Source organism: Canis aureus, chromosome 1, assembly GCF_053574225.1.
Source record: "Canis aureus isolate CA01 chromosome 1, VMU_Caureus_v.1.0, whole genome shotgun sequence".
NCBI lineage: Eukaryota > Metazoa > Chordata > Mammalia > Carnivora > Canidae > Canis > Canis aureus.
Window position 1 is genome coordinate 56,340,010 of NC_135611.1, and position 13,834 is coordinate 56,353,843.

The 13,834-nt window shown below is 49.1% G+C and overlaps 1 protein-coding gene across 3 annotated transcripts in view; it reads left to right on the forward strand.

Moving 5' to 3' along the window:
- Nucleotides 1–13,834, forward strand: part of SMOC2 (SPARC related modular calcium binding 2) — a 158,354-nt gene that overhangs the window by 33,551 nt on the left and 110,969 nt on the right. For all 3 annotated transcript variants that reach the window (XM_077900155.1, XM_077900158.1, XM_077900161.1), the window contains exon 2: nt 11,934–12,105. In XM_077900155.1, coding sequence (XP_077756281.1) covers nt 11,934–12,105 — 172 coding nt within the window. The remainder of the gene's footprint in view (nt 1–11,933; nt 12,106–13,834) is intronic.

Sequence of the window (13,834 nt, forward strand, 5' to 3'; positions counted from 1 at the left end):
CTGAAGGCGGTGCTAAACTGCTGAGCCACCCAGGGATCCCCGGTGGGGACATCATTACAGAGCAGCGTCACTTTAGCTCGATAGGCTCCTCTCTCGGTTCTGGACGGCCACAGGTCGGCCACACATTGATGTGCACGCACGTGGTGGACTGGTCTCCCCCCGCGGGATAGCCTTCCACGCGCGTGGCTCGCAGGCACCAGCACGGCTGCCTGCACAGGGAGGGCCTGTCTCCGCTCCCCGCATGCCGGGCCTTGCTGGGTTACACAGGCTTCCACAGGAGGAAATTCGGTTTCACCAGACACGTTTTCTGGAGTCTTTCATAAACTGTTGGGAAGGTACTTTCCAAGGACAACCTTGAAAATTGAAATAAAGACAAAACCAAAATATTTGGATGCTCGGAAGTGACCTCTGTGAAGGACGCTGGCTGCAGCCTTCATCTTTCTTGGCAGAAGTTTGTTAAAAACCCAGATCCCATGACTTTTTGCAAGATATTGTGTAGCTTTGCACAGTGGTGGCGGCAAATGTTTTATGAACAGTACCCAACTCTAACATATCTGACGACCTTCCGGAGCCAAGGACAGCTTCAGGAAATGACATTCAAAGTATGAAGATATCTTCAGGATGGATGCCACTGTGATAATATTTGGCTCCCCAATAGTATCATCACAGAAAATTATATTAGTTTGGTATAATAATATCAACATTTTATTTTATTTTTTTTCCATTCCTACACCCTATGTCTTTTGATTGGAGCTCTTAGTTTATTTACATTCAGAGTGATTTTTGATAGATACGAATTTAGTGCCATTTTGTTACTTGTTTTGTCATTGTTTCTGGAGATATTTCTCTATTCCTTTCTAGTCTTTGTCACTTTTGGTCTTTCCTTCCCACTTACAGAGTCCCCTACATTATTTCTTGCATCTCTGGTTTATTTTTTTTTATTTATTTTTTATTGGTGTTCAATAAGGGAACCCTCTTACACTGTTGGTGGGAATGTGAACTGGTACAGCCACTCTGGAAAACTGTGTGGAGGTTCCTCAAAGAGTTAAAAATAGACCTGCCCTACGACCCAGCAATTGCACTGTTGGGGATTTACCCCAAAGATTCAGATGCAATGAATCGCCGGGACACCTGCACCCCGATGTTTCTAGCAGCAATGTCCACAATAGCCAAACTGTGGAAGGAGCCTCGGTGTCCATCGAAAGATGAATGGATAAAGAAGATGTGGTCTATGTATACAGTGGAATATTCCTCAGCCATTAGAAATGACAAATACCCACCATTTGCTTCAACATGAATGGACCTGGAGGGTTTTATGATGAGTGAAATAAGTCAATTGGAAAAGGACAAACATTATATGGTCTCATTCATCTGGGGAATATAAATAATAGTGAAAGGGAATATAAGGGAAGGGAGAAGAAATGGGTAGGAAATATCAGAAAGGGAGACAGAACATAAAGACTCCTAACTCTGGGAAACGAACTGGGGGTGATGGAAGGGGAGGAGGGCAGGGGGTGGGGGTGACTGGGTGACGGGCACTGAGGGGGGCACTTGACGGGATGAGCACTGGGTGTTATTCTGTATGTTGGCAAAATTTTAGGTAAATTACACCCTGGTTACTTAATTTAATTTTATTTTTTTTAAGATTTTTAAATTTATTCATGAAAGACACACAGAGAGAGAGAGAGAGAGAGGCAGAGACACAGGCAGAGGGAGAAGCAGGCTCCATGCAGGGAGCCCGACGTGGGACTCGATCCTGGGTCTCCAGGATCACGCTCTGGGCCAAAGGCAGGCGCCAAACCGCTGAGCCACCCAAGGATCCCCTGGTTACTTAATTTTAGATGAGCAAGTTGACAATGCAGATATATTTTGTTTTCAAAAAAGTGTATAAATCCTGGTTTTCTCTCCCCAGTTCAATGGCAGCTGAGAAAACCTGTATTCCATTGGCCATGTGTCCTAGTTTTAAGTGCCTTTGTTATTGAGCTCCTCACCAGTTTTTGCCGTCCAGGGTTATTTGACGTGAACGCCTAATGGAGTCACCCTTCAGAAACCATAACTGGACTCCGTGCCGCGGCCACTTCTGTGAGCTTCGCAGCTCAACGACCATGGCTTCAGAGTGCTGTGATTCTGAGGCTATTGGATCAATCCTAAATTACAGTGTGTCTCTGTTTCCATGATAAACCTCCCTGTTTTCTGGATTTGACATGATTCCAAGCACATTGGTCCAGATCTTGGCGGGATTGTTAAATAGTCATACCAGATGCTGTTCAGAGTAGCTTTGCCTCTTAGGCAGTCCAGTGGATTTACTCTTGACGTGATGGTGGCATCTGGGGCTCGAAGCTGGACCTGTGGAGCGGGCCCTGTGGCAATCCTGTCTTCACCCTGATTAGAAAACTTTCAGGGGTAGAAGAGTCTTCTCTTCCTCCCTCTCCTATTTTTCTGGATGTAACACCTGGCATCTTTCTACAGAGATAGAACCCATCAAAATCTTTTTTGGATAAATGAACCTTCACTAGAAGTATTTTCTGGACTCATCATCACTGCCAAGAAGATGGGAACAACTTGATAAGGATGTTGGAACTTTGCAGTGCGTCTGACTTGGGATGTGGCTGATTTTCTGGGGCACGGAGCCCTGGCCCTTGGAGCAGACATGATCTGAGGGTGCAGCTCTCCCTATGGTGCTGTTCTGTGCTTCTTCCCCCCAAAGCCAGCACAGCCCCCAGCAGGAGCCGCGCCAACCAGGGTGCAGCTGCAGATTCGCCCCCGGCCCCTGGGGCTGCCAGGTCTCTGGGAGTCGGCCGTGTCAGCTGGCCCAGCTGAATCAGAGCATTGGTTCCTAACCCCCAAGTTCCCAGGCTGATCAGCCGGGTGTGTCCGAGGATGTGGGGAGCCCGTGTGTGGATGTGGACTCGCCTCCTGGCAGGGATTCATTCTCTAGATGAGTCATGGAATTAGGGACTCTGCACACCAGGGAACACCCTCCTCCCCACCCTCAGGACTCTGGGGTGTGTGTCCCCCGGCCGGAGGCGGTAGAGTCTGGGAGACCCACGATGGCCAGTCCCCTTCATCCATGACCTCACATGTGCAGCGCTGACTGGTGTTAACCCGGGGCCGCCTGTGCCAATTCCAGTTGATGCTGTGAGGCTTGTTTCCAGAGTCCTGACACTTTTCTTAGAAAAATCCAAATTGTTCTGTGTCTCTTCAGGACATTAAGTTTCTCCATAAGATGGGATGATGTGTATGTGATGCTTCGAGTGCCTCATGGAGACAGAAAGTACCTGGTGGGCAGCGACCTGGCTGCCCCTCGCTCCACACCACTGGCTGCTCCGGCTCTCTAGCTGCAACACTGAAATGCCGGTGACATCCCTACAAACCTCTCTATCCCCTCTGCACAAATCTCTCTTCCCTGAAAGTAAGGCATTTCCTTTCTCTGTAATTAAGGTTGTGAATTTTGACTTTTTTTTTTTTCAAAAGAAGCTTCTTTTCTCAGCATTTTGGATTTGTTTCATTATTGATAGAGCCACAGAATTTATTTTTATTTGTGCTTTTGCAACGATTCTAAAAATTGAACTTTAGGGAGATAGATGAGGGATTGACATCACATCTGTGCAGGTTAGAGCACAGAGCTGGTCCTGCCTGCGTTAGCACCTGGGGAAGGTGGTTTGGGGATGGTGTTGGATGAAGGGTGCAGATTAGAGCAGAGACCGAGTTCTGCCTGTGTTAGCACCTGGGGGAGGGTGATACAGACGCCCTAGCAAGAGGTGTCAGATGATGGATCACAGAAGCAGCCAGCACTTAGCGAATATGGGGCTTCCAGAACCGTTTCCACCTATCTCAGAGATTGTACTTATGCATTTCAATAATGATGATAATTTTGGGTGGTGGCATGACTGCATTAGAGGTTTCAGATGCTACATTTCAAAGAACTGTGAAGAGAATTCCCTTGGAGGATCCCATGCCGTGGCTATCTCGTAACATAAACCAAGACTGTTAAAAAATGTGAGGAATCTGTTTTAATGTGTAAACCAAGGTGAGAAGGGCAATAAGCCACGTTCCCCATCTGATGATGCCAGACATGAGCCAGCACAGAATGCCCTTCCAGGCAGGAGATGAAAGGAGGAGAAGGTGTTGGGAAGGTAGACAGAAGGTCTGTTCTGTGGCCAATCCTCCAGCCCCTCTTCTGTGCATCCTCCAGGACCAAGAAAATTGGTCCTGTGTTTCAGGTGAATACTTTAGCCCTGGCATCAAGACCTAGAGAAAGATGACCCAGCCCTGGCACCCTTGGGTCAAGGACCCTGCCATGCATGCCTGCGGTGGAGAGTAGGGGCCTGGGTCCAGAGTCCTTGGTTTGGTTCTAGTGGTGTCACAGACTAGTTGGGTGACCTCCTCTGAGACTCTCTGTCAGTCATAGGAGGTACCTGTGCATGGTGTCCTCTGAGGACCTTGGTCTCTTCATCTGTGCTCTTGAGAGCTTCCCACCTAGCCTCCAGGCCCTGACAGCATTCCATCTGCACTTGGTCCCTGGCACATGAGCAAAGGGCATTTGGTTCTCTTCTTCACAGAGAAGGGACTCATATGTGTGTACCAGTTTCTTTCACCCTGGGGGTGATAGTTGTGTTGGTTGGTGGAGATGAGTATGGAGAGATGAAGGTCTTCTCTTGTGCCCTCTCGTCCTCCAGGGATTCCCCTCTGCTTGTCCCCCATTGAGCATGAACCTCCCTCGGTGGTGAGTGGAGCAGGATTCTTGCTGCTTGGCATACAAGAGGGCTGCCCTGGACACCCCATTGTCCGGCTTGTTCACATGGCAAATACTTGTTAGAACCTGCTTCGTGCACAGACTTGTCAGGAACACTCTACAGGAACCAGAGCCTTGGCTGTCTCCAGCCCTGTGACCCTTGCTAGCAGGAAGCATCCCTACCTTCAGAATCCCTGTTGGGCCCACATCTTGTCCGAGAAAGGGCGAGATCATGAACACAGGGGCAAGTATGAGGATTCGGTGCAGCAGGGAACACAGATGGCATTTCAGATACCGTGTGGGTCTCCCTGGAGTTTAGACAAGGATGCGGATCTGGGCCCTGTTCTGTCTTCATTCGTAGAGCAGAGTCCCTGACCCTCATGTGAGGTATTTGCTAATACTTAAAGAATGCAAACACGGCCGTCAGCATCCGTGAGGCTTCCTGGCCCCCCCGCTCCTCCAGCTTCTGGGGCGCTGTGGTCATCTCTCGTGACAGCGGTCATCTCTCATGACAGCGTGAGCAGGTCGTTTCCAGCAGGGCTCGTCGCCTGGTTCCCGCTCCCCCCTCGTGATGGCTGCAGCAGCGGGAGTGGTCTGTCCCCTGAGGTCTGGCCAGTGAGCAAATGGTCTGGTATCTCAGCGTTTGGATGCCTTTCCCCTGCTTCCCAGGTTACTCAAGTATTCTCTAACATGTATTTTAGTGCAATTTGTTCTAAGTGCTTTGAAATGAGCAGGAGCCTCAAAAAAGAAACTCCGGCTGAATGCCTTGGAAAAATGTCATTTTATCAACGAAACGCATTTGGTCTTCTAAGGAAAACCAGGACGCACAGAGAAACAGCAGTAATCACTGCCTCTTAGATGCCTCAGGAAACGTGGGGCCACTGGGGAAGTCACGAATCACTTAGAGCCCCTCTGGGAGCACAGAGGCCTGGCCATCGCAGGCAGCACCTGCTGCTGCCACCTGGCCCGGTGCCGGCAGAGCTGGTGGTGGGCACCTCTGTCAGCAGAGGTGCATGATGCCGGGCCAGGGGTCCCACGTGTTCACACGCCCTGTTTATTAGACACGGAATTCCTGCCTTCTGCCCCAGGCCTGTGAATCAGAGTCTCTGGGTGGCGGGGAGGCCAGGGGTCTGCTTGGTGAGCCAGCTGCCCAGCGGATGGCGGTGCTGCCAACACAGAGCTGCGGTGATCCCGGTGTTTAGGAAGTGGAGTCCAGCCAGGGATTAATCCCTTATATTCTTATTTTCAGACACTTCTCATATAAAGCGTTTCATCCTGTTCACTGAGAATTGCTGTCCAGGGAGAATGTTTGTCTTTGGTGCCACCCAAGGGCAGAGCTGCCGTCCGAGCTTTTCCATGCCTCGGTCCGGAGATGCCCGGAATGCCTGGCAAACAAGGCGTGTGCCACAGAAGGGGGTGGAGAGACGGCGGGTGTGCAGAGAGCACGCTGCTTGTTCCAACGCGGTCACAGCAGGGCGCGCCAAGCGTGCCTTCCTCCCTGAGTCTATGGTCTGCCCATGGCCTTGGCCCTCTCTTGTTCCTGCGTCCCCAAATCACTGTGCTCACAACCTTCTCTTTCCTCTGCTGTCTGCCCTCATCATTCCGTAGTGACTTCCACAGAGTTAGCTATACAAGCATTTACTGAGCACCAACTGTAGACCAGACACTCTGTGGGGTGGCCAAGGCCGTGTGGATGAATGTGTGTCCTCTTTAGCCTGTAAGGGTGATGGTCCCATTGGCTCCGAACAGTTGGTTGCATGTCCACTATAATGGGCTCCTATGTGCCAGCCTTGCACTATTTCATGAGGCCGTGGTCCCAGAAAAACATCATTTGGCATGTTCCTTGATTCTTCCTGAGAATTCTGGATTCTGGCTGAGAAACTGTCGCTTAAACTAATGGCAATAGTGCCCAAGATCCAGTGAACCCTCTGTAAATGCTTTTATATGACTGAAAGTCCTGTGAGACCCCCAGGTAGGAGTATGACACCTAAGACTAGAAATTCAGTTCCACGTAGTCTTCTATAGGGTATTAAAGTCAAAATCTGCCACGTGCAGACAAGTCAAGTCTGATATTTGGGAGTAATGACGAATGTTGACTAATGTGGTTTTGTGTGTGTGTGTGTGTGTGTGTGTGTGTGCCAAAGTTCCTTCTTGCGTTAGGGTAATACCATCTGTGTGATTTTTTTTTTGTTAAGAAAGATTTTATGATAACCAAGTTCTCACTGAATGTCAAATTAACATGAATCTGGAACAATTAATAACCCAAGAGATTTCTTGGCTTGGCTCCAAAAAGTGCTAACAAGAAGCAAAAATACAAGAAAATAAATATTGAAAATCGGGTTGATGTGGAAGCAGGTGAGGAAAACAAATAAATAGGACATGTTTGGGGAAAGCAGAAGAGACGGGCACAGCAGGCGGTCCAGCAGAGCTCATGCCCATCCTCAGTTGTGGGCTGGAACTGAAACCTCACCATGCAGAAGGAGATGTCCACAGAGGAGCTAGAAGAATTTCAGGAACAATGGGTCACGGGGCCAAAAGCCAGCAAGGAGTCTATAATAACAGTTCTAGAAAGTCTTCCGTCCATGCCAACGGTGGAGGCAGTGCAAATAAATAAAGAGAAAAGTAGCAGTTTCTATACTCCTGCTTTCATCATATTGGGTCTGGACTGTGTGTTTCCATGTCACTCCTGACCATAAGAAGCATCCAGAACCTGTATACCTGAGCGTCTCATCAAAATTGTCCAGACTGTGTCCTGGAGGCTTTCCAGCCCTGAGAGCTCTGTCTTGGATCCCCACACAAAGTGGACAATCCTCCTGGGGTTTGGTACTCAGGGGCTTTGCACCAGCCCCTGCATCATCCCATCTCACACCTGTTGCCCCCCATCAGTTAGGTCCTCTTGTCATAGGCATCCTTTCAGCATTGACTGTGAGAGGAGGGCTGACCCTTCATTTTCTTCCTGCATGATCCTTGAAAAACCTGCTACTTCCTCCTGACCTGGTGACCATGGGTGGTCCCAGATAGTGTGTATCATGGGTGGTCCCAAATGACCTGGCGATCATCTGAGGTCCCAGATGACTTGGTACTGATCATCTGTGGTCCTAGATGACCTGGAGGTGATCATCTGTGGTCTTAGATGACCTGGTGGTGATCATCTGTGGTCTCAGATGATGTGGTGGTGATTATCTGTGGTCCCAGAAGGTGGGGTGATCATGAATGGTCCCAGATGACCTGGTGGTGATCATCTGTGGTCCTAGATTTTCTGCCCCCAAAATTGTAAGCTATACAAGAGCAGGCCGTCTTTTGAATCCCACCATTCTTTAGACCAGAGGAGGTAGAGAGCAGTCACTCAATAATTAATGATTTTATTTAAAGCTGGATCTGACTCGGTTTGTATTGCCTCTAGCGCGTGAATGAGTGAGTGTGACAGCAGTCTCTCTGGGAGAAGCACCCTGCAGCAAGTACCCAGCTGGCTTCACTCTACCCTATAAGTGTACTTGTAGATGTGACAACAAGATCTCCACATTGGCATCATGGATTTCGGGTCTCGGACTCACTAAAAAGGCAGGGAACTCTGTCCTGGAATCTGAGGAAGCTCAGAGCTTGAAGTGGAGATGTTGTGCCTTAGAACACACTTGTGTTTGTGAACACGCTCATACCTGTCCTTCACTGGCTTTCAGAATTACTCCGTCTTATGCCCCAGTGGGGGTGCACGCTTCGCCGATGCCCTTATTGTGCCCCTGCACCCCCAGTCCCCAGGGTGAGATTCGCCTACAGATTAAGCAAACATACTTGGAAGCTATACTCACTTTTGAGTGACCTCTGATTTAAAAAGTTCTTGCTTTTGTGAATCTTACAGCTGCAGAGCAATGTATTTCTTAATGCTATCCCATAGCATAAACAGTTAAAAAAAAAGTCTTAAATCAACATCTCTGTGGGAAAATCCATCCACATGAATATTTACAGAGTGTTTGAACCCGTTTCTTCAGTGTTTGGGTTTTGTTCTAACTCTCCCTCTGGCTCACACCTTCGATTTAGTAAGCAAAATGTGGACTGTGTTTGTGATCCATTTGCCTTGGACTTAATCTATTTTCCATGCAGGACTCCATGGTGTCCAGACAGACACTGCTCGGGCACCCTCTACCGCTTCCTCCCGCCACTGTCCTTGCACTTGGGCAAACAGTGCCGCTTTGTTAACATTAAAGACCTGGGGACCCCTGGAACTCTGAGGTCTTTCTTCATGTCACTCAATGTCTGATTTCCTTCTAAATTTGACAAATTACCTTTTATCTTAACTAGTTTGAAGACCCTCAACCAAGTCCTTTTAACAAACAGTGAATTATTTAAAATAGGGCTGTTTTATTTCCCTTTTACGGCCTTTGTTGGTTAAAGAATATAGCCTGGGTAAAAGCTCATTTTCCTCTGTGCACTGTCTCCTTGGAATGTAACTGCCATTAAAAGTGGGGAGGGGGAGAAACGTGCGTAGTAAAGTGTGTGTTCTCTTATTTCTGATAAAGAAAAGCTCCATTGTTAGTTCTACACCATTAAATTATCAAGAATTATGGTCAAATTCCAAATGCCTGAATGTTAGGCTTTCTTTCCTTCTTTTTTTTGTTTAAGTTGTAGAATCTGTCTGTCTCTTTGGAGAAAATGATAATTACAATGTCTTACCGTAAGTAATCTGCATTTCCTAACTTAGGGTTTCAGGAGATGCAAATGGACCACCTCATACACATCACACTTAGTGGGATTTGGGTGACTTGTAGCTTTGAGCTGAAATGGGTGGGCGTGGCTGATGGGGCGGGACTGGTCCTGAGCACCTGACTCCCTCAGGTGGGCTCCTGCTTTCACAGGCTCTCTGTCTCCTGTCTCTGTCTGTCTTTGGTTTGTCTCTGTCTCTATCTCTCTGTCTCTGTCTCTCCCTTGCATGATGCTCCACTGTAGGGCTGAGCTATGTGTTCTGAGAGGACGTCTATCAAAACTCCCCGGAGCTTTCTGGGAGGAAAGAGGTAAGGGGAAAACTGGGCAACATTGGAAGTGACATTGCAGTGGGTGGACGCACCTCCTCAGGTACACTGTGCTGAAGTGTGGGCATCTCCCGGGAGCTGGGGAGCCCCCAGACCTGCACCTCTGTGGCTGGAAAGTTAAAACACACTTGAGGCAAAGTGAGAAAACCAGGCCTTAAAACTCCATAGAGACACATTCAATCAAACGTTCTTACGTGCTTGTGTGGCCCTTTTTTAAGTAAAAGAACAAAGTTTTGCACGACCGCGAGAAAGCAACGATCTGTTTTCACTTGCCTCTCGGCTAAAGGCAGCACACATCATTGTAGCAAGAGAGCTTGTTCTCAGGAAACATTAGGGCATGCTGCTGGAGCAAGTTAGAACAGGGCGTCCCTGCCATGTCCTGGGCCCCGCTGAGGGAAGACCCTGTTGCCTTCTGGGGCTGTCACCTGTCTCATGGCCTGAGCCTTTGTCCAGACATCAGGGACTCAGCCACCTTCCCCAGCCCCCCTGAGTTCTGGGATGTCCGTGTCACACCTTCCTGGTGCCCGTGCCCTCGGCCCTTCCCTCCCAGGACCATGATTAGGGCCCTTCCTCCTTCCCTTGTGCTCTGTCTCAGTGGCAGCCCTGGGTCACCCTGGAAACAGTGCCAGCAAAGACCCCCCCAGAGCTTCATGGGGGGAGTTATGCTACCTTTTAAGGAATGGAGTATCTTAAATTTGAGAATTTCTTTTTTTTCTTGTACTGATGAGGGAAAAAGTGAATGAGGGTCCCTCAGCATCTGAACCCCGTTCCTACTTCCCCAGCTTGGACTCCGAGAGGGAACAAGCTGTTCTGAACACAGGTTCTCTACCTCATAAATATTACTGGGACTCACAATGACAAGTAAACCTGTTCAGATACACGCTCAGTAGTCAGAGGGCCAACCTCCACCGAGCGGTGCTCAGAAATAACGACAGCTCTCCCGCGCCTGGGCGCCTCCGTTGGTGAAGCATCCGCCTTAGGCTCAGGTCATGATCTCAGGGTCCTGGGGTCGAGTCCCAACTGGGCTCCCTGCCCAGAAGTATGCTTCTCCCTCTGCTGCTGCTACCCCTGCTCGTGTTCTCTCTCTCTCTAATAAATAAAATCTTTGAAAAGAATAACCACAGCTCTGTTTCCTACTTTTTCCTTCCTTCCTTTCCTCTAATGAATTGCTAATGCTCCATAGGTCAGAGAAAACACGTCCGTGGGGCAGGGGATACGCCAGTAGGCAAAGGCCCATGGAGATCCGTTTATCCCGGAGTACGGAGCCTCCCTGGGTGCTTCCTGACTCCACCTTCACGCTCGCTGTCCCGCCCGACATGACGGGGGCTGCACAGGTGTGAGGCTGGACGGTGTGCAGTGGGATTGTCCACCGAGTGCAGGTGTGGGGCAGGTGGGCCCTGGGAAGACCCTGCTGGCTCCGTGGTGGGGTCTGGGCATCGGGAGGGGCCGAGGCCAGGACGGGGACCCTGGAGCAGGCAGGGGGAGCACGGGCATCTCCGTGGGCTCCCTCGTGGTCCTGTGCTTGCACGTACCTGCCATACGGGGTGAGAACAGGCCCCCTGGCCTGTGTGTCCACTTCATGCTGGGGGTGAGGTATGCATGTGTGCAGTGCTGCTGGGCATGTCGTGGGAATCAGTGGCCTCCCAGGGGTACCCAGGGGCTCCCAGGGGTTCCCAGAGGCTTGGGTACTTATTCAGAAGATGGTAATCTAGTTCAAGCAAGTGGGGAAGACACGGTGGCTGGGATACAGGTAGTTACAGTGCCTTCCTCCCATTACCCACCCCGTGGACTCCTGGCTCTCCGCGGCAACTTCCAGGCTGGGTCAAGACAGGGATCGGGCAGGAGGGGCTGGGAAGCCAGTTTAGAAATTAAAAGGCCAACTATGTCATTCAGGCTGGTGCCAGTCCCGCAGCACTCCTGCGCACCCCACAGCAGGTGTAACAGCTTCCTGCACCACTTAGTGTCGCATGTGGGAATCCGGCCACGGGTGCTGGTTTGGAGATGAAAGGTTGTAGAGACCGTGGCAGCCCCCAGCTGGGATTTTTAGGGGTCCCTGTGATGTTCCTGGCAGCCCCCCTGCCATGGGCCATGGCCTCGGGCAGACTTCTGTCATTGGCTGCGCTGCAGAATGCCTTTTTACATGTGTCTGGCTTCTTTTTTTTTTCTTCCCCAAGTTTTTGCGAGTTGACCAAGACAAAGACAAGGACTGCGGCCTGGATTGTGGGGGCTCCTCTCAGAAGCCCCTCTGCGCGTCCGACGGCAGGACCTTCTTGTCTCGCTGTGAGTTCCAGCGTGCCAAATGCAAGGACCCTCAGCTAGAGATTGCTTATCGAGGAAATTGCAGAGGTAAGCTGGTGTGATCATTTCTTCAGACACTTGTCGGTCAACCGTGGATGGGTAAGGCCATGCATTTTATCTACATCTTTGCTACATGTAAAAGCTCAAGGGCTTTAGGTGTGTGATGTTTTTTCTTTTCAGGTGTGTAAAGAAGAAGAGTAGTTTCTGGGACTCTCAGGAGCAGAGGCATCTTTTAAAGATGTTTAATGCTCTTCCCTTAGGATAGTTCAAATTGGCAGCATTTGAAATTATTTCATTGAATTATATATACTTATATATGTCATCCACCATAAAAAGCATATTGAAGTGTCACATTTAGAGGTAGCAAGCTGGAGTCTTGGTTGTAGCTAGGACTTGCTCTGTCTGTCTTTGAGGGATGGAAGAGAGCAGAACATACCTTTAAAAAAAGATTTTTATAAGTGAAAAAAAATTTTTTTTCTCCTTAAATATCCATTCTGGGGCACCTGGGTGGCTTAGTGGTTGAGCATCTGCCTTTGGCTCAGGTCATGATCCTCGGGTCCTGGGATCGAGTCCCACATCGGGCTCCCTGCAGGGAAATTGCTTCTTCCTCTGCCTGTGTCTCTGCCTCTCTCTCTGGGTCTCTCATGAATAAATAAATAAAGTCTTAAAAAATATATCCATTCCCACTTGTAGAAAACAGAAGAAAATAATTTATCAAATCTCATCCCCTGAGTTTCCAGAGTTCTGTATCATGTTTTGTCCTCGGACTTGTTTTCTCAGGGGCCATTAGGTTTCAGTAAACCATATACTGTTTCTGATTTCTTCAGAGAAGACTTGAGTGTAAAGCCTCAGATTCACTTGATAGAGATACAGACACATGAAATCTTTGTTTACTCAAGTGAACAACTGATACTCTTGAGGCAGCTTCATTCTGTATGATTCTGAAGTTGAATGACTGCTTAGAACCAGCCTGATTTTTCCCAATAGATTCTGAAGTTATTCACTGTGGGTGTGCCTGAGACATGGCGGGTTGGGCTCCTTACCACCAAAGCTACCCTCACCTGAGCTTTCAGTAATTTATAATCGCTGATCACAGATCACCAAACAAATATAGTTATGATGAAAAGGTTTGAAAAATTGCAAGAATCACATTTCTGGCTCAGAGATAGAAGTGAGCAAAAGCTGTTGGAAACATGGCGCCAGTAGACACACTCGATGCTAGTTTGCCACAGACCTTCATTTGCAATATCTGAGAAGCACACTAAGAGGAAAAACAGTGAAATGAGGGATGCCTGCAGTGACACTTAGTAAACTAACTAATGCTTCTTGTTATGAATGGTTCCCTGAAGAGTAACCTGGATGAGCATGGGAGGATATCACTGTTGGTGACCTCCAGGCCCTCTCCCTGCCTTTGATTGACCTCTAGTTCCTAGACATTCAGTGGCTCTGCAAGAACCTTCAGTTCATAATGCCATCATCAAGGCTGTGGACAGCCTCCTCCATTCTCCAAAATGGCCTGTGGTAGACTTTCCAGAACCTTAGTGCTCTCCCCACCCAGCTCTCCTCCGACAATCTCCCATGTGGGTTTCAGGGACCTGCAGTGACCAAGAGAGCTTGTACCTCATGAGGCAAAGTGAAACCGAGGGTCTCCAGTGCTCAGAGGGCAGCTCCCCCATCTGGGGCCATGAAAACAGGACCTCCAAAGCCTCCCAAATGGCAGCCCCCAACACTAGAAATTTGTTTACTCTGCCTTCAACAAAGACTGAGTTAGCCCAGG